Source organism: Lissotriton helveticus, chromosome 2_1 (assembly GCF_964261635.1).
Source record: "Lissotriton helveticus chromosome 2_1, aLisHel1.1, whole genome shotgun sequence".
Taxonomy (NCBI): Eukaryota; Metazoa; Chordata; class Amphibia; order Caudata; family Salamandridae; genus Lissotriton; species Lissotriton helveticus.
Genome location: NC_136059.1, coordinates 107,854,017 through 107,877,025, shown reverse-complemented (window position 1 = coordinate 107,877,025; position 23,009 = coordinate 107,854,017). Strand labels below are relative to the sequence as shown.

The 23,009-nt window shown below is 43.5% G+C and overlaps 1 protein-coding gene across 2 annotated transcripts in view; it reads right to left on the bottom strand.

The window, feature by feature from the left end:
• LOC144817766 (putative carboxypeptidase X1) overlaps nucleotides 1-23,009 on the bottom strand; it is a 268,058-nt gene that overhangs the window by 12,436 nt on the left and 232,613 nt on the right. For both annotated transcript variants that reach the window (XM_078674562.1, XM_078674563.1), the window contains exon 12: nucleotides 6,735-6,874. In XM_078674562.1, coding sequence (XP_078530688.1) covers nucleotides 6,735-6,874 — 140 coding nt within the window. The remainder of the gene's footprint in view (nucleotides 1-6,734; nucleotides 6,875-23,009) is intronic.

The window sequence follows — 23,009 nt, the reverse complement described above, 5'->3', positions numbered from 1 at the left end:
ATATTTCTGTCCCACGATATTTTTGTGGCGATATATCTACTCTGCACTGCCACTGCAATGTGGGGTCATGGACACTCACCTACAGACATGTGCATTGGACACCGAGCACACTGGCAGCAGCACATGGAATTATTGTTACTGGGTCAGGAAGACTCAAGCACTTAGAGAGTCAATTCATAGTCACAGTGAATATACTGATACAATGACCCTCAGACAGGGACTACACACATACAGGGGTAAGGAATTCATGCTCACTGAAACTAGAAGACAATTATGTTCTAACACAGCAACCTTTACATCGGGCAAAGATGACATATACGAAGAGACAGGGAAGACACTCATAATGATACAGTGAAGGCTCGTACACGGGGATGAGGACAATATAAGAAGAAAACCTTTGCTTCTCACTTGGACAAGAGAACACTGTTACTGTGCCCCAAACCAACCCCTGCATTACACAAGGAACACACATAGAGCCTCATCATGAACATCGAGGTAAGCCCAGCTTTAACTCTTGCTGCAAGGTATCCTTACCCTAACCACTACCTCTTAACCATAATGATAATCCCTTCAGTTACCTCTTACTATTCTGGACTGTAGCCCATAACACCTATCACAAATCTCATCCCGACACTGTGTCTAACCCTAATTTTATCTGTCACTCTATCCATAACCTGATCCTTCACAGTATACTTTATCTAATCCTACCTCTAACTTTGGCCCACCAACAACCAATCTGTGTCCAAACCCTATCCCTTACCTTAACGTAACCCTATCTCTAAAACATTACGCCCACCTTTAATGTGAATCTCATCATTTACCTCGTATTGTTAGGCGCCCTGTGCCAGTACCCCTCTGAATAATGTCATCCCTATCACTGTGCCTAACCCAATTGGGAACTTTATCCCTAACTCTAATTCTAATTTTAACTGTATCCATTAACCTAATCCTAACAGTATCGCTTACCTGTACTGCCATTTCATCTCTAACCATACTACCATTGCTAACATAACCCTAGCCATCGCCATTACCTATTGTTATGCTCAATCCTGCCAGTATCCTTAAACCTATTTCTAACCCTTGGACTTACCATAACCTTAATTCCAATCTCATTCATTACCCCTTATTATTTTGTACTCAAACTCATGACTCCTAACACAAATGTCATTCATAATATTGTGCCTAACCGTAACCTAGTCTGTCACTCGATCCCTAATTCTAATCCAAACCTTAATTCTATCCGTCATCCTAACGCTGGCCCTTAGCTTAACTTTATCCCCTCCCTCCCTAACCATAACCCTATCAATAACCTAACTTTAGTTTAATCAATGACCTATGTCAAGTCAAGTCAAAAAATGTATATAGCGCACTACATACCCAGAGGGTCTCAAGGCGCTTGAGGAAGGGTGGGGAATTATTGGTCGAAAATCCAGGTTTTAAGCTGCTTTCTGAAGGCTGGGTGGTTTTGAGTGAGGCGGAGGTGCATGGGAAGGGAGTTCCATGATTTAGCCGCTAGGTAGGAGAAGGATCTTCCCCCCATGGTGGATTTGTTGATGCGTGGAACCGCAGCGAGGGCTTTGTTGGAGGAACGTAGCTGGCGGGGGGGGGGGAGTAGAAGGATAGTCGCGTGTTGAGGCATTCTGGTCCAAGTTCGTATAGGGCTTTGTGTGCGTGGGTGAGGAGGCGGAACATTATCCTCTTATTGACAGGGAGCCAGTGGAGGTCTTTTAGGTGACCGGAAATGTGGTCTTTACGCGGGATGTCTAGTATGAGTCTGGCTGATGCGTTTTGGATGCGTTGGAGTTTTCTCTGAAGTTTAGCGGTGGTACCGGCGTATAGGGTGTTTCCGTAGTCCAGGCGGCTTGTAACTAGTGCGTGGGTGACCGTTTTTCTAGTTTCGGTGGGGATCCAGTGAAATGTTTTTTTGAGCATGCGGAGGATGTTGAAGCAAGATGAGGAAACTGCGTTGACTTGTCTGGACATCGAGAGAGAGGAGTCCAGGATGACGCCCAGGTTCCGTGCGTGGTCCGTTGGAATGGGTGCTTTTCCTAGGGCAGCTGGCCACCAAGAATCGTCCCAGGCGGAAGGGGAAGTACCTAAGATGAGGACTTCTGTTTTGTCTGAGTTCAGTTTAAGACGGCTGTGCTTCATCCATTCGGCTACTTCTTTCATTCCTTCATGAAGGTTGGTTTTAGCGGTGTTTGGGTCTTTGGTGAGGGAGAGGATCAACTGAGTGTCATCAGCGTAGGAGATGATGTTGAGGTTGTGTTGGCGTGCGATGGTCGCGAGGGGGCTCATGTATACGTTGAAGAGGGTGGGGCTGAGTGAAGAGCCTTGTGGCACGCCGCAGATGACTTCGGTATACCCTGAAACAAATGCCTACTCTTAGCTTAGTCCTACCTCTAACCCTAAGCCTAATCCAACCTCTAGCCCTAATACACAACCTTCCACCTGCTGCTCTAAGCCAATATGTCACTGTATCCTCAATTCTAACCTGAACCTTAACAGTATCCATTATCTTACTACTAACCCTACCCCTTACCCAGCCCTTAACTCATTTTTAACTGAACCCTAGCCCACATCATCAACCTATTCTTATTCTTATCCCTAACCCAAACCCTACTCCTAACACTTACCTTAACTCTAATCTTATATTTAATCCTAATGTACACTCTCACCCCTACCCTACTCGACACTATCTCTTACACATTTTAAAAGATATTTTAAGTTTTCAAAATTTTTACCACTTTCCAACTTTTTTTCTGACTTTTGGTTTTCTACATTCGTTTTTTGTAGCTATTAATATTGGTTTCTCCACTTTTTATTTTGAAAAGTAGACAAAGCATAGGAAAAACTGTGACAAGGACACAGATTATTACATTGTGATGGGAAAACATACTCACATTAAGGCTTGGAATACTAATACTTGGAGAGGGAATACATTGCTACTAAGACAAGGTATGCACTGCAGTTTATTTATTTAGGGCATTATTATCAAAAACAGCGCAAACATTATCGCCGCTTAAGGCGGCGATAAGGGGCTTGATAATATACCCTTGAGAATTCCCATAGAAGCCCAGGTTTCATGTCCTTCCCACCAGAACCTGGGCTTCTATGGGAATTCTCTAGGGCATATTATCAAGCCCCTTATCGCCGCTTTAGCTGCAGTTTCTGCCGCTAAAGCAGCGATAATGGTATGGTCCAAAGAGTTCTCTGTTGGGTTTTTTAGGATGGGGATGACTATGACAGTTTTTAGGCAGTCCAGGATGGATCCTTGTGAAAGAGATGCATTGATTATCTTGGTCCAAATGGGGATGACAGTATGGTTGGTATATGACAAGCAATTAGACGGGAGGGGGTCGTTGTAGTGATTGTTCTGTTTTATAGTCTATAAGATTTTGGTGATGTCTCTTTGGTCGTAAAGTTTGAAGGAGGACAAGTGGGCTTTATTTTTGGACAGAGTAGGTTGGGTTGGATGATTGTTTGGAGAATTTATAGGGGTAGTGGGGTTGTCAGTGGCAATCTTGAGTTCCTTCTCTAGGGAAGTGGCTTTAGCAGTAAAGAAGCAAGAAAATTCTTTGCTGTTTAAATGTGATTTTGTTGTCAGGAGTGCGGATTTGGCCATTTTGTTTGATTGCTGTTTTAATATTTTGAATAGTTTCCTTGGTCTGTTTTTTACTTTGTCAAGTTCCGATCTAAAGAAGTCTTTTTTGGATTTTAGGATACTTTTGTTTAGGAGTTTCTGGACCTTCTTAGCAGTCTTAAGTGAGGAGATGAAGTATGTTGTCTCCAATGCCGTTCAGTTAGTCTCAGTTTGCGTCTTTCTTCATTGAGAGAACCATTGAACCAAGGGGTTTTTTCTTTGTCCGGTATCCTTTTGAGTTTAGGAAGGGCTAGGGAGTTAACAATTTTTGTCACCATGGAGTTGTAGTGTTCCGTAAGCTTGTTGACGTCCTCCATATTATTAGGATGAAGAAGTTCTTTTTTGCACTGAGTTGCTATTATCTCCAACTTTAGGGTTTAGTGCCATGAACCCATTGTCTGTGTCTGATTGATTGCGAGGTTAGTTTATTTTCTTGTAGGGGGTATTTGGAAGGTGTTAATATAATGTGATATGATACTTGGATTGTTTTAACCATTTTTTCTTTGGAAATGATCCAGTCTAGTGTCGCAGGCTTGGACTAGGGATTGATCTGCTAGGAAATCTTTGACAGCATTGACCTGAGGATCATAGGGGTCTTCCCAATGAAGATTGAAGTCCCATGGGAATATATCATTGGAGAAAGTGGCAGAGTTTATAGTAATGATTCTATTAGTTGGTCAATGAACAGGGCGTTTTTGCCTGGGGGTGGTAAAATACGTGTAGTTTATAGAGTTGGTTATCTGTAGATTTAAATGAGATCCCAAGGTATTCACAAGATTAAAGAGGGTGGGAGTGAAGTATAGTAATAGAGATGTCTGCTTGATGGATAAAGGCAATGCCTTCACCCATTTTGTGTGGTCTGTCTCGTCCAACAATGTTGTAGTCAGGAGGCACAAGAAGGTCTAAGCATGGGGAAGAAGATTCAGTAAGCCACGATTCCGTCAGGATAGTTATATTAATTTCTCAGCTCAAAATAAGGTCAGCAATGTCAGAGACGTGTTTCATTGCTGAGCGGCAGTTGAGTAGAAGGCAGGAGATTGGTTTCAGTGAGTTACCCAGGTTAGTTTCATGTTTTTTGGGGGTTAATGTTACTTTTTTTATGTTGTTAGGTTTACCTTTCTGTTATTTGGCTGTGTTGTTCTGTTTAATTGATTGGGACTGGTCGAATTATATGTTCATCCACCATGGTGTGGTATTGGGTAACGATTTGTAAGATAGCAACAGGGACTGCGTTTCCAAGTCTGCCAGGTATCAATAGTGTTTGCAGGTTCGGAATTGGTGATTGGACAAAGGAAGGGGAATAGTATTTACCTTGCTGTGGGCTGAGAGATCATTTTCTGAGAGGTGTAAAATATTCCTAATTTCTGAAATGGCGTTTTGCAAGTTCAGATAAATCCTATTTGTTTGGGTTCTGAGTGTTTCTAGTTCTACTAGGGACGAAGGGAAAGGTTGGAATAGAGTGCTGGGAGGTCTGGAAGTAGGAATGATAGACCATTCAACATCCATGTGAGAGGGTCTGATAGAAGTTCCAGATTACTTTTTTAGATTATTTAAAGGGAATGATATAGAGGTTAGGTTTTAGTGTTCGGTTGTCCTGGGCAGTGTTAGATGCAACCGAAAGGAAGGCTTTTGATTGATTGAAGTATTAGTGTTCAGTTGAATGTGAGGTGGAGCTGGGTTTATAGTTTTTTTTTTACTTTTTGCTTTCTGGAGCTTGTCACTGTGTGATCCCAGTGGTATCCATGGTGGATTAAGGGGGGTAGAGAAGGTCCCTGAGATGGAGCTGGGAGCAGTGATGGTAATGGAAACGGGAGGTGATTTGAGAGCTAAGAGAAGGGAGTTGCTGTCCCTTGTTTCAGGAATTCAGGTCATAGGCGTAGGTTGCTGCAGCTACTGAGAGATTATACATTCTATTATGTCAGAGTGACATTTGGGTTGAGAGTCAGAGTGCGCGGTATCGTCTTGATGGAGTGCTGGATATGAGTTGTTGTATACAAGAATCAATGCAGTTGATTCTGGGACAGGAGATACCTGGGTTTGGACAACACTTGCAATGTGAACTTGACAACAGGTGTGTAGCAGCCTAGTCTAGACCTGGGGCCATATCACTGAAAGTGCCCTTGGGGTGCAATTAGCATGTGCTCCCACTCTGTGCACCCCGGCACTTTAGTACTACAGAACCTTCTGTAATACTGATAGCACTGGTGCCCATGTAGCACTAGCACTATTTTCAGAGGGAATTCCCTCATTTGCATCGGGCCATGGTCCCATACAAGTTATGCAATCACTTTCCCTCTGCACCCATGTCCATAATACAGATACGTGCACACAGGCAAACAAGTACTTAGGAAAAAAGGTGGCCAAAAAAGGTGGCGCACTGTCAGTGCATCCCTGGACGGCAATCTTCTGAAGGGGGGGGAAATGAGTCCCATAGAACTCATCGATGTCCCCCTACTTACTTCACCTGGTGACATGCTTATTCATCTACAGATCGCTTTTATCTGTACGTCTAATAAGTACGGTGATATTAAGTACCACATTGATACCCCCTTTAAAACATCCTCGGGCTCCCCTTTGCTTCTGAAAGGGTTGCAGCCCTCAGTGCCACTAGTGTGACACTAATGAGGAGACCCTGATGATGTAGCATGTCACCAGTGGGGAGTGATGGGAATCCGTCCTTTTATAAGGTATTTCTATGCAACTTGCTGTAGCCAAGGAGGTTGGTAAACATTTCGTTTACAAGTCTCTCATTGTTCAACTGATAGGTGTAGACCCGTGGATATAATTGTTGTATGTGAATTATTTTCCGGGGGAGTTTATCCACGCAAGGTCCTCAAACATTCCCTCAGAACCTGTGTAAATTATAGTGCTTTGTTTGGCCATGAATGCTCTACATGTGCTGAAATGTGCATTGTTGTTATACCCTGGCACCATACAATGAATTATCTGTGATAGGTATTACTATCACTGTGACAGGGGAGAGAGAGACAGAGAGAGAGAGACAGAGAGAGAGAGAGAGGGAGTTGTGTTTTGAGTGTGTGTTTCCATGCAATGCCACCTTCAGTTTCAGCAAGCCTTTCTCCAGAACTACCTGCTCCATGTAGATTAAGAGGGCCTCTCTGTTGTTCTCCCACTCCATAGGAAGCTCGATCTCATGTGGAAATTTGTCACAAGAGAGCTCCACCGTGATCTCAAAGCAGTTGGTGTGAAGGTAGCTAAAGTCATTCATACCTGGAGAAGGAAGAACATAGGAAGCAGAAACATAAACTTCTTCAAATGTATTACTCACACAGTCAAGCAAGTACAGTGCCAATATTTGACAAACTCTATCATGTTTTTACCAATAATCAGATACATAGGTAGAAATGAACTGGATATCCCAAAAATAGAATCCGACTAGCTATCCACTCCAGCCTTTAAGCGCTCAATGGTCGCTCACGCCTGCACATTGATACTGCTGGGGGAGGTGGAGGAAATTAAATCCTTGGTGCCAAATTTCATACAAGTTGGAATAGGTCATTTTCAGAAGTTGCAGCTGATGCGCACATCCTCAAAGGAAACCAGCATTGGCAAGGCCAATTGATATCACCTGTGGTGAATTGAAAGGAGTAATTTGGCAACATTTGAGATTAATGTTGCGTGCAGTGAGGAAACATGGGAGTAGATGACACTGGTTTGTGTGTTTTACTGTTTATTTTATATGTTGAGTTAACGGCTATTTCCCCAGCTACAAAACGCATGAAACATGAGAACGGGTAAGATGTAATGCCAACTTTGTGCCTATGTTGAGGTATTAGTTGCCCTGCGATTTGACTGGCAGCGTATGATATTGAGGCTCCATCTCAGAGTGTCAGCTGGTGTAATTGATGCTGCTCTGCTTCAGCCACCCTTATGCAGTAGCTGCTGCTGGTTACTATATTCACTTGTTGGTACATTAGCCGTAAGAGGGGGAGGACCTCTGAATGTGAATTACAATTGTGCTAATTTCACATTGTTGAGTCCACGTTTTCCAGCCAGCAGCTCTTTATGGGATGCTGTTTTAACCGCATGCGTGCGGGCGGAATTCCGCCCGTACGCTGAGATTTACTCATTCCCATGTTTCATGACAAGCTGGGCTCGTCATGAGCGTGCGAGGAGGCTACCTCATGACGAGCCCAGCTCGTCATGAGCGTCGAAGGGGTTAAGCCCATGCTTACTATTATATAAGAAAAGCACACCTCCCACAATGCAAAGTGACTTTGACTAAACACAGGTCAGACTACATGATAAGAGTCCACTTGGCAACTGTGCAGGGTTGTTTACCACCCTCCGTGAACAGAATCTGCAAAAAAAGGCCAAAGAGAATGCTCACTCAGGGGCTAAAATCATAATGCATTATGTTTAATAGTGTTTCTTCTTGGAAGTAGGAGTGCAGTTTCAAAGACGGACAGAGGAGAAGTTGCTGTTAACACCCACATATCCATTCCTGCATGCAAAATTGTGTACAATAAAAAAAAAATCTTGAGCCTGATCTGCTTTTTGTAGTACATAAAGTAGAACTATGGTGGTGCTACTAACCTAATACAAAATGCATTCACAAGCCTATGGCCAGAGATCTCTGCCTCTCCTATCTTTTCTGTAAAGAGAACTGTGCGAAGGGGAAGAGATCTCCGCTTATGTAGATATACAATTTTGTAGTATACGTGACCTCAACTCCCAAACCCCAATCCAAGAACCCTGTTAGTGTGCCCACTGGTCACTCCTTCACCTTAACCACCTCTAGGTTCTCCTGGGACTCCCTAAGACAGCTTTCCAGTTCCTCCCTCTCCCGAGGCCCCACCCCTACCAGCCAGATCCTATTGCCACTACCACAAAGATGGCACCTGCCGTGTGACAATGCGGGTTTACATTCCAGCTACCGGTTGCCTGACCAGGTAGTATTTTGGGAGCCACCACACTGCTGACTCCACACCGGCACCACAGGGCCCTGGGTAGGTCGATAGCCACACTGAGCTTCAACGCCGTAATTCAAACCCCTCACCCACTCTCCCGTCTGACCTTCTCCACTCCGCGACGGCTTTGGGAGAGATAGCTGTTCTGACCACAGTCTAAGCTGAGCAGCCCGTTTATTGAAAGATATCCATTCTTTATTTTTCCTTTACATTTGCAGTATCAACAGTACTTTTTTGCTGCGTAAGCCTTGTCCGGTCCGATTGGGGCCATTACCTCCCGGAACCCTGGGTAGGTTTCTCCCTCATTTCCGGATTTTATAATTCCCTCCCTGAGGGACCACACAAACCTAGGTGTGCACTGATCACTGCTCCGCCACCCCACTTTCCGGACGGGTCACACTCACTATGAGACGGTGTACTTTACCAGAGACCCTAATGCTGGTCTATACGAGACCTGATTCCTAAGCATAATCACGCAGCTGGTGTATGGATAATTGTTCACACCCCGCCCACCTGTGAGTAGCAATAGATGGACATGCATCACTATCATACCTGATGCTGTATTCCTTAGACTAATCAAGCAACTCATATGCTTAAATGCCTGCCTGTGCTCAGCATGCATCATTACACAGTATGAGCTTCTGTCATCACTTTTATGTGGTTCTCCGTTACAACTGTATTTTGATATGATCATAAATACCTTGTTTTAATGTTTTAATGTTTTTCCTGCATTCTCTTGTTCCCCCAACTCTAGGTCTACCCCTAGGAGGTGTTCTGAATGTCTATGTAAAGTATACTGGGCGTATTTTGAATGTCTATTTCAAACATGGTGCACATGCTCTATATTTCCCCACCCCTGTGAAGAGTAGAACAAGGTCTTCCTGGTCTTGACGAGATGCCATGATTGACTAGGGACTGTAACAGGCATGAAACGCGTTCACCTTGTTGACTCACATTCATTGCAGTTAAATAGACCATTACAACAAACACAATAAGATGATGGATGGAGTGCTGAAACTTTTCAGACACTGACCCCCAGTCACAGATCTGGGTTGAATCCATCATCATTCTTCTGCTCACTAAGCCACCCCAGTTTGGACCCAGCCATATGTAAATCAGTATTGACCCTGTGCCTCATGGGAACAGTCCAGCCCAAACTGCCAGGCCAGGTCCTCTCTGGACTGGAAATAAGCATCCTGGGACCGGTTGCTTCATCAGCCAGGCTAGCTTGAATCCAGTGGCAAAGTGACCAAGGCACCCATGTCTGGGCATACCCTGGCCACTAAAGGCGAACATAGCAAACACATTAATAGATAGACCATTATATCTAATTGATGCTCTAACCACATTTTTATTCTTGACAAAGGTATCCTAGTATTAAAACATAATTCTTGTTTGAATCCCTTTAGAAATTTTTAATATACTTCACCTTCACCCATTCTACTCACACTTGATCATTCGTGCAACACACATCGGCAAAGAGGCCCCTCGAGGGGCCACCAAGGAAATGCCTGATGATGAAGCATGACAACTCTCAGGCTGTGTGAGGGCCCTTGCTCCTAAAAGGAGCACTCCCCGCTGCTGTTCACCCATCAGACCTAGCTACCCACATGGGACCAGGTCACTCTGTATTTTTATAACTGCAGGGGCCCGTGTGCTGGACCTACGAAGAGCCCCAGTCCCTCTATCATTGTTCTGTTCACAAACCTATGGCCAGAGACTTCTGCCTCTCCTATGTTTTCTGTGCATAGAATTCCGAGAAGGTGGAGAAATCTCCGCTCATGTAGATATACAATTTTGCAGTATATGTGGGTGAGAAAAGGGGGGTTAACTTGAAAATGAAGACCACTTAAAACTAAATGGAATGAGCTTACGGACATTTATTGAGTGGTTTAGGGAGGACATTCCACTACAACCCCCCAAAAGAGTATGATCATTGCTATTCACAAACTACACTTCTAAGGTTACTAGAACCCTAATCGTGTCAGAACAGGCTTAAAGGCACAAGTCTAGCCTGGGGGAAGTCAAACATCACACACAGCCACTCCCAGGTAATGGAACACACTCCAATAAAGATAATAAAGGCAGGGAAATAAAATACCACCCCAAGGAACTAATACTGGATGAATGAAATTATTTCAATATTTAAATTATATACACATATATTTTTTAATGTTAAATACATATACATTTTTATTTATTTATTTTAAAATGTAATCATCAATTTAACATTACAAAATTAAATTTTAAACTTTTATTAAGAAATTACAAATATTTTAAATAACTGCAGCACAAAAGTTACCCCACATTGAATTTTTAAAAAACGTTAGCAGGTTGTGATTTATTTTAAATGATTGTTTAAAAAGTACTTATCAATTAATTAAATATCAATATGTGCATTAATGAATTGTTCAATACACATTTCCTTTTATGATTTGTAATCCTTTTATCAGGGCTAGGTTTATCACAAATATTTCGAATTCTTTACATTTATAGTAGACATTATTTTGTTTAATTCATTTTAAAGAACAATGCACTTCACCTCTGTTGGCAAAGTTAGCAGTAGGCATTTTACACGTGTACATCCTGTTACAGGAGGCTCCCACCTCTGATTTGTGGAAGTTGTGACATCCGTTTGCACTAGGGTGTAAATCTACAGTTTGAAATGGTGAATAGCAAATAAAGTGTAGAATTACATCTAGGTGTACAAGGACATATACATGTGAGTAAATAAATGCATGTATTTCTACCTTTGTGAATTGGGCCCCTATGCACTCTAACATTTCTGAAAGGTAGACCCCAAGAAGCTTTGCTTCTAAACACAACTATGTGGTGCAGGCGTGAAGCAGCAAGTGATATGAAAGCAAAATGAGAGACCCTCCTCCTGTGTGTCACTTCCTATCATTCGTGGACAGTGTGTATCTTATGTCATTTCCCCCACGTCTTGGCACATTCCCTTTGCCCTCCATCATCGCTACTATTTTCAGAAGCAGCTGGAAGATCTCCATGATGCACCACACAAGGTCCAGCACTGCCTCCTGCCAGATGCAGCACAGCGACAATGGATCATCTCGAGCCTGTTCGGTCCTAGCACTTTGCAGATCCATGGAGATGCTCTCATCCAAAAGTAAATAATTCCCACCACGTAGAGCGACCTCGTGCTCAAGTAACATGTTTCAGTGCATGGGTGGCACTTCATCCATCCACTCTGAGAGTGAGGATAGTCTTTGTCCGTTTTAAGTTATGGATGGTGAACAACCACCAGTAAATCCCGAACACCAAGCAGATAGCCCTAGCAAACTGCATTGACACCAACTCCAACAATATCAAAGAAAACTTCTCCATCATCAAAGAATCAAATATATCACCTCGTCCGCAGCCACAACCAGCAACATCAACCCAGCACTAGAACTATTCACCAACTTCTCTGAATTTTCAGTGACAAAATCACAGCTATATATGACAACTTTGACTTTTAACTTCACCCCACCAACCTCGCAGCCAGTCTTACAATCTGGGCCAAAGAATGCACCCTGACCACATGGAAAGCAATCACCACAGACAAGACCTGCCCAGTTATGAAGTCCATCCACTCCTGTGCCCCATCTGACCCATACACCCACCAATCCTTTGCCTTCATCGATACAGCCACATTCCCAGAAGCCTGGAAGCAGACTGCTGCCAACGCCTTACTGAAGAAGCATTCAGCAGACCCATCAAAGCTCAAAAACTATCTGGTAGCCTCCTTCCTACCTTACCCAGCCAATGTATTGGAGAAAGCCATTAACAGACACCTGGCTGATGAGAGGTGTTACCCCGAAGCCAGTCCTAGAATGCTTGTTTCTGGTCCAGGGAAGGCTTGGCTTGGCAGTTCGGACTGGACTACTACCATGAGGCACAGGGTCAATTCTGATTTGCATATGGCTGGGTCTGAACTAGGGTGGAGAACTGGGCTAAAGACAATGATGGATTCAACCCAGATCTGTGACTGGGGGTGAGCGTCTGAAATGTTTCAGGCCTCCGTCCATCATCTCCTTCTGTTTGCTTTACCTCACAGACCACATCCTTAACCACCAGCTACTCGATAACATGCAGTCAGGTTTCATACCTAACCACAGTTCGAAGTCAGCACTCACTGCAATGTCAGACGACATTAAGGAGATCATAGACAGTAGACGAACTGCGGCTCTCATCATACTGGACCTCTTGGCGGCTTTCAACATGGTCTTACACTGCATCCTCATCAGACGACTTCACAGACCAGCATTCAGGGACCTGCCCTCCAATAGAACTCTTGACTACCAACCTATCCTATGACTCTTCAGAGGTCCGGGAACTCATCTGTGGAATACCTCAAAGCTGCTCACTCATCCCTACCTTCTTCAACGCCTACATGACCCCACTGGCCGATGTCATCCACATCGGTGGACAGTCAAAATATTGATTTTAAAATATCGAAGCACATTTATATAGAGTTTTAAATATCGTAGGGACAGAATATAGAAATCAAGAATATCGACACCCAGAATATCGAAGTTAAGGTAAGAAATTTCGATGTTGCAAATATCGATGTTAGTAATATCGGTAGTAAAATTATCGATGTTAATAATATCGATATTTATATGAGTGTTATGTATTTTAGTATGTATTTTCTATGTATGTGTTCTATATTTATTGTTGAGTATTGTACTATTTAAAATAAATGTATACATTTGGTAGAAATAAGTAATTTTTTTTAAAGTAAATTTTACGTTTTAGTACAGTACCTGGTTGTAGGTTCATAGGGGAATAGGGTGGGAAGTAATTTAATTACAGTAAATAAATAATACTTTTTAGGAATTATTAATTAATTTTAATAACATTTTGTGTTTTATTTCTGTAGCGGGTTGTGGGTTTATAGGGGAATAGGGTGGGAAGTAATGTAATTTTAATTAAGTAATTATTCATTTTTCATTATTGTTATTACTAATTAATGAATTGTTAATTAATTATTCATAGGTAATTAATTATTACTAATTGATAATTATTTTATTTGTATTAATTTATTATTGGAGTGGGTTTTGGGGTTTAAGGGGAATAGGGTGGGAAGTAAATGTTTTTTAATTAAGTAATTAATGAAGAAAAAATGAGTATTGATAATTAATTGTTTTGTTAATTAATTATTAATTGGTTAGTTATGTTTATTACATATTTATTGTATTGATAATTAATTTATTTTAATTTAATTATTAATTGGGAATTATTTTTTATTAATTGATTCATTGAAAATTAACTTAATTGGGAGGCTCTCTAGCGTTGTTTTGGGGATCGTTGCTGCCCCTACCTGCCTGGGCTCGCTCGTTTGCTTACTGGGACCGACTGTCTTCCCCTCCCGCTGCTGCCAAAACTACCAGAGCGGCCGCCGAGCGGAGGGGACGAACTACACGCCCCAGACTCCTCAGCGGCTACACCAGCTGACGCCAATCTCGCTATCTCGCGCCAGGAGGCGAGATAAAAACACTGCAGAGCCCCGCAGGAGCGGAGGCTCTCTAGCGCTGTTTTGGGGATCGTTGCTGCCCCTACCTGCCTGGGCTCGCTCATTTGCTTACTGGGACCGACTGTCTTCCCCTCCCGCTGCCGCCAAAACCACCAGAGCGGCCGCCGAGCGGAGGGGACAAACTACACGCCCCAGACTCCTCAGCGGCTACACCAGCTGACGCCAAACTCGCTATCTCGCGCCAGGAGGCGAGATAAAAACACTGCAGAGCCCCGCAGGAGCGGAGGCTCTCTAGCGCTGTTTTGGGGATCGTTGCTGCCCCTACCTGCCTGGGCTCGCTCATTTGCTTACTGGGACCGACTGTCTTCCCCTCCCGCTGCCGCCAAAACCACCAGAGCGGCCGCCGAGCGGAGGGGACGAACTACACGTCCCAGACTCCTCAGCGGCTACACCAGCTGACGCCAATCTCGCTATCTCGCGCCAGGAGGCGAGATAAAAACACTGTAGAGCCACCGCGTCGCGGGACGCGCGTGGGCGACGCCGGGCGAAGCCCGGGCAAAGGGCGGGCCCTCTGTGGCCCTCAGAGGCCTGAGGAGACTGGACTGGGCCAGACCCCCTGGTTGTGGGACTTTATTCAAGTAAGAGTGTAAACTCATTGTACTTTTGGTGCTATTGTTGGTAATGTCTACCACCGTGATTACACCACCCCCTGCTATTGCCCCTGATAAAGTAGGGGGCTTGTTGAATGGTACCCTTGATAATTATTTTACTAAAACTGCCCTTGAAGGTACTAGAGTTCTATCTTTAGCAGAACGCCGGGACGACCGCCGCCGTTCTATAGAACGAATTAAGAACAGGGCTTTATCTGAACCAATCCCTGTTGTTACAACAGCTAATGACTTTTGTGCTGACACCATGGACGCTACATTAATTGGGGACCCAGGACCAGGAAGGAGATGCTGTGGGACGCTGCGGGAGAATACTTGCCCCGTTTGCTGGAGTTGTATAGTTCTACTGCTCGTCGCTCCCGCTGCGCGGGAGCCGCTTCGCTGTGGGAGGAGGACGCCTGTGACCCACCAACGTTGCTGCACCTGACTGGCTGACGCGCCGAGAGGGAGAGAACACCTGTGGAGGCTGCAGGGGTAGCGCGGCAGGGACTCACTATCCCAGGAGTCCCTGCTTGACCACGAGACATCCGGTCAGCGCACCCCTGCGTGCCCCGCCCCCACCGGCAAACCGGCCAAAAAGAGAGCAGCAGCGCTTTCCAGTGTGACCCAGGACCAGGAAGGAGACGCTGTGGGACGCTGCGGGAGAATACTTGCCCCGTTTGCTGGAGTTGTATAGTTCTACTGCTCGCAGCTCCCGCTGCGCGGGAGCCGCTTCGCTGTGGGAGGAGGACGCCTGTGACCCACCAACGTTGCTGCACCTGACTGGCTGACGCGCCGAGAGGGAGAGAACACCTGTGGAGGCTGCAGGGGTAGCGCGGCAGGGACTCACTATCCCAGGAGTCCCTGCTTGACCACGAGACATCCGGTCAGCGCACCCCTGCGTGCCCCGCCCCCAACGCCCATCCTATATCAACAGAGAAGGGACCGTCTTGCGGGACGCAAGCGGGACGCCGAGCGAAGCCCGGGCAAAGGGCGGGCCGTCTGTGGCCGTCCGGGGCCAGCAGGGGCCGGGACGGGCCACCCCCCAACAACTAAGGTAAACCAGAAGCGCATTGCGTGGGGGTTTATATCATCATTGCCCACGGCGTTATTTGACCCTTATGTCTGCATATTCTCCAATGGCCACCCGCTCTGGCAGATGCTCGCGTAGAGGGGGGAATTCAACGCTGGGGACCATGGATAACTTCATCACACGCGCTGTCTCTGTTGTGGAGAAGGAAATCATCCTAGCAGAACGTAGACTATCACGCGAATACTTGGCGAATAAGCGATCCTCTATGGGGTCACTTGCGCAAGCCAAATCTCCGCCAAATATCATTTCATCGGAACCCAATATCCCCTTACTCCTTAGCGACCAACAACCCTGTGTTGTTGACCCGAGGCCGGACAGTGACCTTTTTCAAATAATACCAGATCCAGCATTGTCAAACAATATACCAGCTAATAACGTAGTAAGAATTGAGTCTAATACTACAGCGCTTGCCCCACCTGTCTTACCCCCAATAATGATACATGATACTCCAACAGAACAAGCTCTACAATCACCACCTCAGCAAACAAGTAGGGCTACTGCAAAACGGAAAAGACTACTCACCCCACGCAAAGCATATAGATTAAAGGCTCTAAAACGAATCCGTAGAAACTATATGATTGGGGGAGCTAATTACAAACCACTAGCCACTGACTCTATGATCAATGGGACAGATCGAAGTACTCCTTATGAGTCTGACTTACTGAATATTTCTGTTGGTACTACCCCGGTTATTGATCTTGCTAACAACTCTGAAGCCCCATTAGTACCGGATTTACTGATAGAACGGATGCAATCCCTTATGACAAGCTTATTGCTACCAGTAACGGAAAGATTGGATGGATTAACGGAGCGCCTGGACAATTTTGAGCAAAAGTCCTTGGATAATTTCTTTGCTATAAAATCATTGATTAAACTTCACTCTAAGATTGGACAGGAGTCTATAAGGATGGATGGGAGTTCAATGACCTCTAACCCAGCTCAACCAGCTTGTCCGCCTGGGATTGATGAGGTGGCAGACCTAGGTGGGACAAATGCTGCATTGGGGGGACCGAGAATGGAGCCCACCGAAGTACAACCAAGGACTGGTGGACCACCATTGGCTGCTCCTCCAAAGCCTGCTCCGCGTAGATCCAAACAAATAATCAATACTACCACTTCTTCAACTTCGGTGCATACACAACCTACAAATGGGACGGGATTTATAGCCCCCACACCAGTGTGTGATAAGAGTAACAATGCTCAAACATCAGATGGCAATTTAGGAATGCAAGTGTCAAAGAAGGTTCCAAATGCACAACTTCCACCTGGGTGCCAACCGTATGTGGTAGTACTTACTGGCGTTCCCTCTTTGAAACCTAACAAAAGGGAGTCTTATGACGAACTGAAAAATAAGACCTTATATTGGTTAAGGGAAAATAGACCTCTACCGTACAATGTTAACTGTCAGGTCATTCAAGTCCGAAGAGTTAACTGGTTGGGTTTCAGGCAGAAAGACATTGAAGGGGACTGCATTTTGGTTAATTTTAAAGATCCCTCTGTAGCACAACTCGTGTATAACCAACAGCCACGAAGAAATAACCGAGGAATTGGGACTTGCGACCTCAGTTATTTTTACCCAAAGCAATGGAATCAAGACAGTAGGGCCCGCCGTCAGCCAGGTTTGATGGATAGTAGACTCTCATTCTTTGACCCCCCGACTCCTGTTGGTATAACAAACCCACTAACCAACGAAACGGATAAAAACTGGTCTTGGTGGGGCCATTGACAAATAGAAAAAAACTACGAACCCAATGGATTGCCTTCCCCTATGGCTAGTGTGGACCGGTGGGAATCAAGCACATCACCAAACGCAGGTATTGGTGCTTTGCTTTCTGCAATAGAGTTAACCAAATCCACTAGGGATGGAAATTTCTTAAATGATGAATCTGGGGCCCAGATACGTGGAAATGAGTTATTGGTGGAATCTATTGAGGGGACCTCATTGAACATAAGGGACAGGCACCAAATCAACTTAGTACCAAGCAAGCCAAAACGAGATCTGAAAATTATGTCATGGAACATTGCGGGGTTGGTAAGAAACCTTTGTGATAGGAATTGGAGCTCCTTTTTGGAGGAACATGATGTTATATTCCTACAAGAAACCTGGGCAACCGATATTGTACATAGATTGGGTTACAAAGCTTTTTTTTGTGGTGCTATTGCATCAGTAAGAGGAAGACCATCAGGTGGTTTAATAATCTGGATTAGTATATCTCTGGATGTTGTTGTATCACCCTTGTACCTTGCCTCTAAAGATTTGCTCGGGGTAAAGATAGCTACGAAAGATCTGGGCGACATATACATGATAAATGTTTATAATAGACCAAATCCACACAAAAAAAGGAATCAGTAGTTATAGAACAACTTAGCTCCTATTTGTGTAATCTAGAGACAGACTCGAAAATAATCATAGGTGGGGATTTCAATTGCCGATTCGAGCCCATATTGGGGCTTGAAAACCTATTGGAAGACGAAGACAGAGCTCACAACATCCCGCCCCTAGATAGTGTTAAGTTAGTAAAAAGTACAGTGGCAGCTATACAAATCTATGAAATGACTGTATCCTATAACTTGAGGGCTTGTAATGGACGATTGGATCCAGATAAGCCAGCTAATGACACATTTAGCAAGGGACAGTCAAAATCATTGATTGACTTTATGCTGATTTCAACCAACCTTTGGTACCTATTGTTGGACTTCAAGGTCGTGAACAGATCAGAAAGTGATCACTTCCCCTTACAATTGGGGTTGCAATCGGGTCCTTTTTTGATAACTGCTAGTGAGATCGAACAAGAAAGAGAGGTGGCTGAGGTTGTTGTTTCCAATAATAGAAAAGCAGTAAAATGGCCTAACATTTTGGCAAAAGAAGATATGCTTGTGGGCATTTACAATACTTTCTCAGATATCATCCCCTTATATGAAAACCTAAAGTTGGGTTCTCATGATGTCTTGACAATGCATAATCATTTAATAGATTCTTTAACTCCCCTCCTGAGCAAGCCATGTAATAACAAACATGGTAATACAAGAAGGCAATTGGAACTAGAGACACCTTGGTATAATAGACAGTGTCATCTAGCAAAAACTAACTTAATTAATGCCGTAAAATCCAAAGTTCAGATGAGGGTTAGAGAATGCAGACAAGAATATAAAAGACTTTTGCATAACGCAAAAAAGGAATGGGATGATTTAATCTGGGAAGATCTCCTAAATGCCGCTAGGAAGCACGACCAATGCACCTTCTGGAATTTAATAGCTAAAAATAATAAAACAGGCAGTTCAAATAGAGACTTCTTTTTGGATCAAAAAATCTGGTTTGATCACTTTGAAAATCTCTATGATCAGGCTGGGCCATTTTCTGAGCCCAATTATTTCGGGTCTTTCCCTCTGTGCTCTAATATAGAGAAATTCAGCATTAACGAAACACTGTGTGCAATAAAAGCAATTAAGGCAGGAAAGGCTCCGGGGCCAGATAAACTACCCGGTGACTTATTCACCCATAATATTGAAGTATGGTGCCCCTACATAAACTTCTTGTGTAACTCAATCTTGCTGGGAACCCCGATCTCAGAAACTTGGAAAGGGGCTGAAATAGTTACTATTTACAAAAAAGGGGACCGCTACAATCCGGGTAATTATAGACCAATAAGTTTAATTGATATTTTACAGAAAATCTTTGCCAGACACATTTTAAATAGACTTTTAAATTGGGTAGAGGAATCTGAAATCCTTTCAAAATACCAAGCAGGATTCAGAACTAAAACAAGCACCGTGGATCAAGTGTATAGGTTCATGTGTATCTGCTGGAAATACATCCAGATAAAGAAGTGTAGTATATACGTGGCATTTGTGGACCTACGCTCAGCGTTCGATCTTGTTCCTCGTCACCTCTTATGGGAAACATTAAGGAAGATGGGGGTTCCAGACGACTTGTTGACTAACCTTATAAAGCTTCATACTGACAACTTTGCCAAAGTTAGATGGGGAAGAAATGGCGAACTTACCCAAGCCATACCGGTAAAAAGGGGGGTCAGGCAAGGGTGCGTGCTGGCCCCAACCCTTTTTTCTTTATTTGTTAATGATATTCCCCTCTATTTGGCACAATGTAATCATGATTCCCCCAAGTTGTGTAACGAGGCAGTCACAGCACTGTTATTTGCTGATGACACCATTTTAATATCCCAAACACCAAAAGGCCTGCAAAACTTAATCAATAAATGTAATAGTTATTGTGAGCTAAAGGGGCTAGAAATTAATTCTTCTAAAACTAAGTATATGGCCATCAACCCCCCTAAAACTTTTAAGAAGAACTTGGCCCTGAACAACACCAAACTTGACTATGTGGACTTTTTTGATTATTTAGGTATTAGGCTGGATAATAGAATGTCTTGGATAAACCAACTAGAAAAAAGTAGGCTAACACTCAAGCAAAACTCCCTCCCAATTTTAAAAATCCATGGTGGGAGTAGCTCAAAAGCTATAACCCCTGCGATTGAGGTGTTCAAAGCCAAAGCACAATCTGCCGCCCTTTATGGGGCTGAGATCTGGGGGCCTTATACAAAGAAAACATTTGATACTGATGAAAATGTTTTCTTCAGACGTCTATTAAGACTACCAGGAAGAACGCCCCTAGTACCAGTATACCTAGACATTAGCTTAAAACGCACTGGTCATTTGAGTTGGCTGAGGCCATTGCTCTATTGGGTAAGATTATGGTCCACCCCGGAACTCGCCGATTACAAAGCAGGACTATTGGAAGTTAGGGAGTTAGATTCTTTTAATTCAATCAAGTGGTTGAGACATGTATCCCATTGGCTCATAAAAATAGGCCTTTCACACTTTTGGGAAACACCCGCGCTATCAATTATTTCGCTAACCATTTGTAAAGAACAAGTAAAATCTGCCTATTGGAACTTTGTGAATATTAATGTATATGAACGTGCTACTGGCTCACTAACGCATAAGTTTTTACAATTCAAGGACCACCCCACATTTGAATATTTTATGGATGAAATTGAGCCACCCTTGGCAAAAACTGTTTACCTCCTCTATAGATACGGGGTCTTACAGATTAATGCGAATACTTGCCGGTGGGGAGGAGCTAAAAATGATCCAATTTGTAAACTGTGTGATTTAAAACAAAGAGAAGACGAGGCTCATATTCTCTTTTTTTGCCCGTCATACAGCTTACAACGTAAGAAATGGATCATACCACTTTGTAAAAACCTGGGCACACGCTCTTATAAAGAGGCAGAGCGGTTACTTAGATCCTCAACTGCTAGATTGATAACATTTGGTGTGAGCAGGTACCTTCATGGTGTTTGTTTAACTAGGAAGAAACTTGGAATGATATTGTAAGAATATTAAATGTTTTTATTGCTGGCTTTTTAATTATTTATAATTGCATAAAAATTATTTTTAATACCGGGTCATGTAATATTGCTGATTGTAGGTTCTATATCTTTATATGACTAATGTATCTCCCTAAAATCACAAACAAATTGTAAATATGGATCGGGGTTTGCACTTATTGCACTTTTGTATATATGAATGTTTTGTTAATTGCAAAACAAATTTTTAATTGTGAATATGTTTGCTTGTTTGTATTATATGTCTGTGTTGGCTTTATGACTAAGTGTCGAATAAAAGCTTTTACAACAACAACAACAACAATTGGGGACAGTGTGCCCATATTGTTAAGGGAGTGTCTAGCACCTTCTATCGGTTCAACGCATACTGAATCAGCTCCTATCTCCCTTGATTTTTCCAGTACCCCTAATGCATCAAAAGTTATGATTTCACCAACACCCAGGCCAGGGAAGATAGTAAGAGGAAAAACAACGAGACCCTTGCCATATAAAATCCATGGCCCACCGCCAATTAAAAAGAGACGCAAAAGATTGGACCCAACTAAGCCCAAATTAAGTCATTCTGAATTTGGGAAAAAGTCTAATTCTACCACCATTGAAGCAACGGGAACTATAGTTGCGAAGGGAGCTGCAGAGACAGTGTTAGACCCTCCAGCACTTTTATTATCGACTTCACACTTGGCCACTAAGTATAATACAGAACACGCCATAAATGTTGAAGGGTCCCCGTCAACTCCCACTAGTAATTTACTAGATAGTATAGAAATAATTGTGAGGAGTTATACGTTAGCCATAGTTGAAAGATTAAAAGGGGTGGAGACAAGACTAGGGAAAATAGAGGCAAGCTTGGCCACACATGGAAACTCTGCTAGGGTTTTAAGGAATAAGGGTCCAATAATAGCGTCAATCCCTAGCAGAGTCTCCACTTCGGCCCACGTTACTACATCAAATGTAGTAGTGGCAACATCTTCCACCACTACTCCTTGTAATTATTTGAAAATAGCCACACCAGTTGCGACCAAAAACCAGCCTACAGGTATACTATCTGCCACCAAATATTCCCCAACTCCTAAACCAAATCAGACTCAAATAGTGACATCAAGATCAGCTGCAGCTTCGAATCATATTCCTGATATCCCCGTTAATAATAATCAAGTAAGGGAAGCGGGTAACTCATTAAATGGGCTACCTAGATTGGAAGGGGAAGAAGCCAGATATACAAGAGGGGTCCAAGGTAGGAGACTACCCACAGGACTCCCACCAGAAGCTGTACCCTACGTGGTGGTACTCACTGGGGTACCAGAACTGCCTGGAAATAAGCGGCAAGGTTTTTTCCAACTTAAGAACAAAATAATGCATTGGCTAATTTCATACAGACCAAAGGCCAGTAATATTAATGGCAAAATAATCCATGTCTGACGGTTGCCTTGGCTAGGAGGAAGACCAAAGGACATAGGGGGAGATGTGGTTGTGGTGAATTTCAGAGATAAAAATGCGGTCCAATATATACTGTCCTGGCCACATGGTAATGAGAATAGTTGTATTATACCGCGTCCACTGACTTACTTTTATCCAAGATCCATAGTATTTCCAAATAAACCGGTTACTAGCAATGCTCTCTTGGATAACCATTTTTTTTAACTTGGAGCTTGCTAGAAACCCTGTTCAAATGTACCAACCAGCATCAGCCCCTGTTTTACCTGGGTGGAACACCATACCCCCAAGATACAACACAAGTGAATATAGAAGAATGTCTCACATATTCCCATTCACGCCATTGGAAACATCGAACAGGTTTGATGTTTTCAGTGGTTTGGATGAATGTGATTGAAGTTCAAGGAACAGGGAGG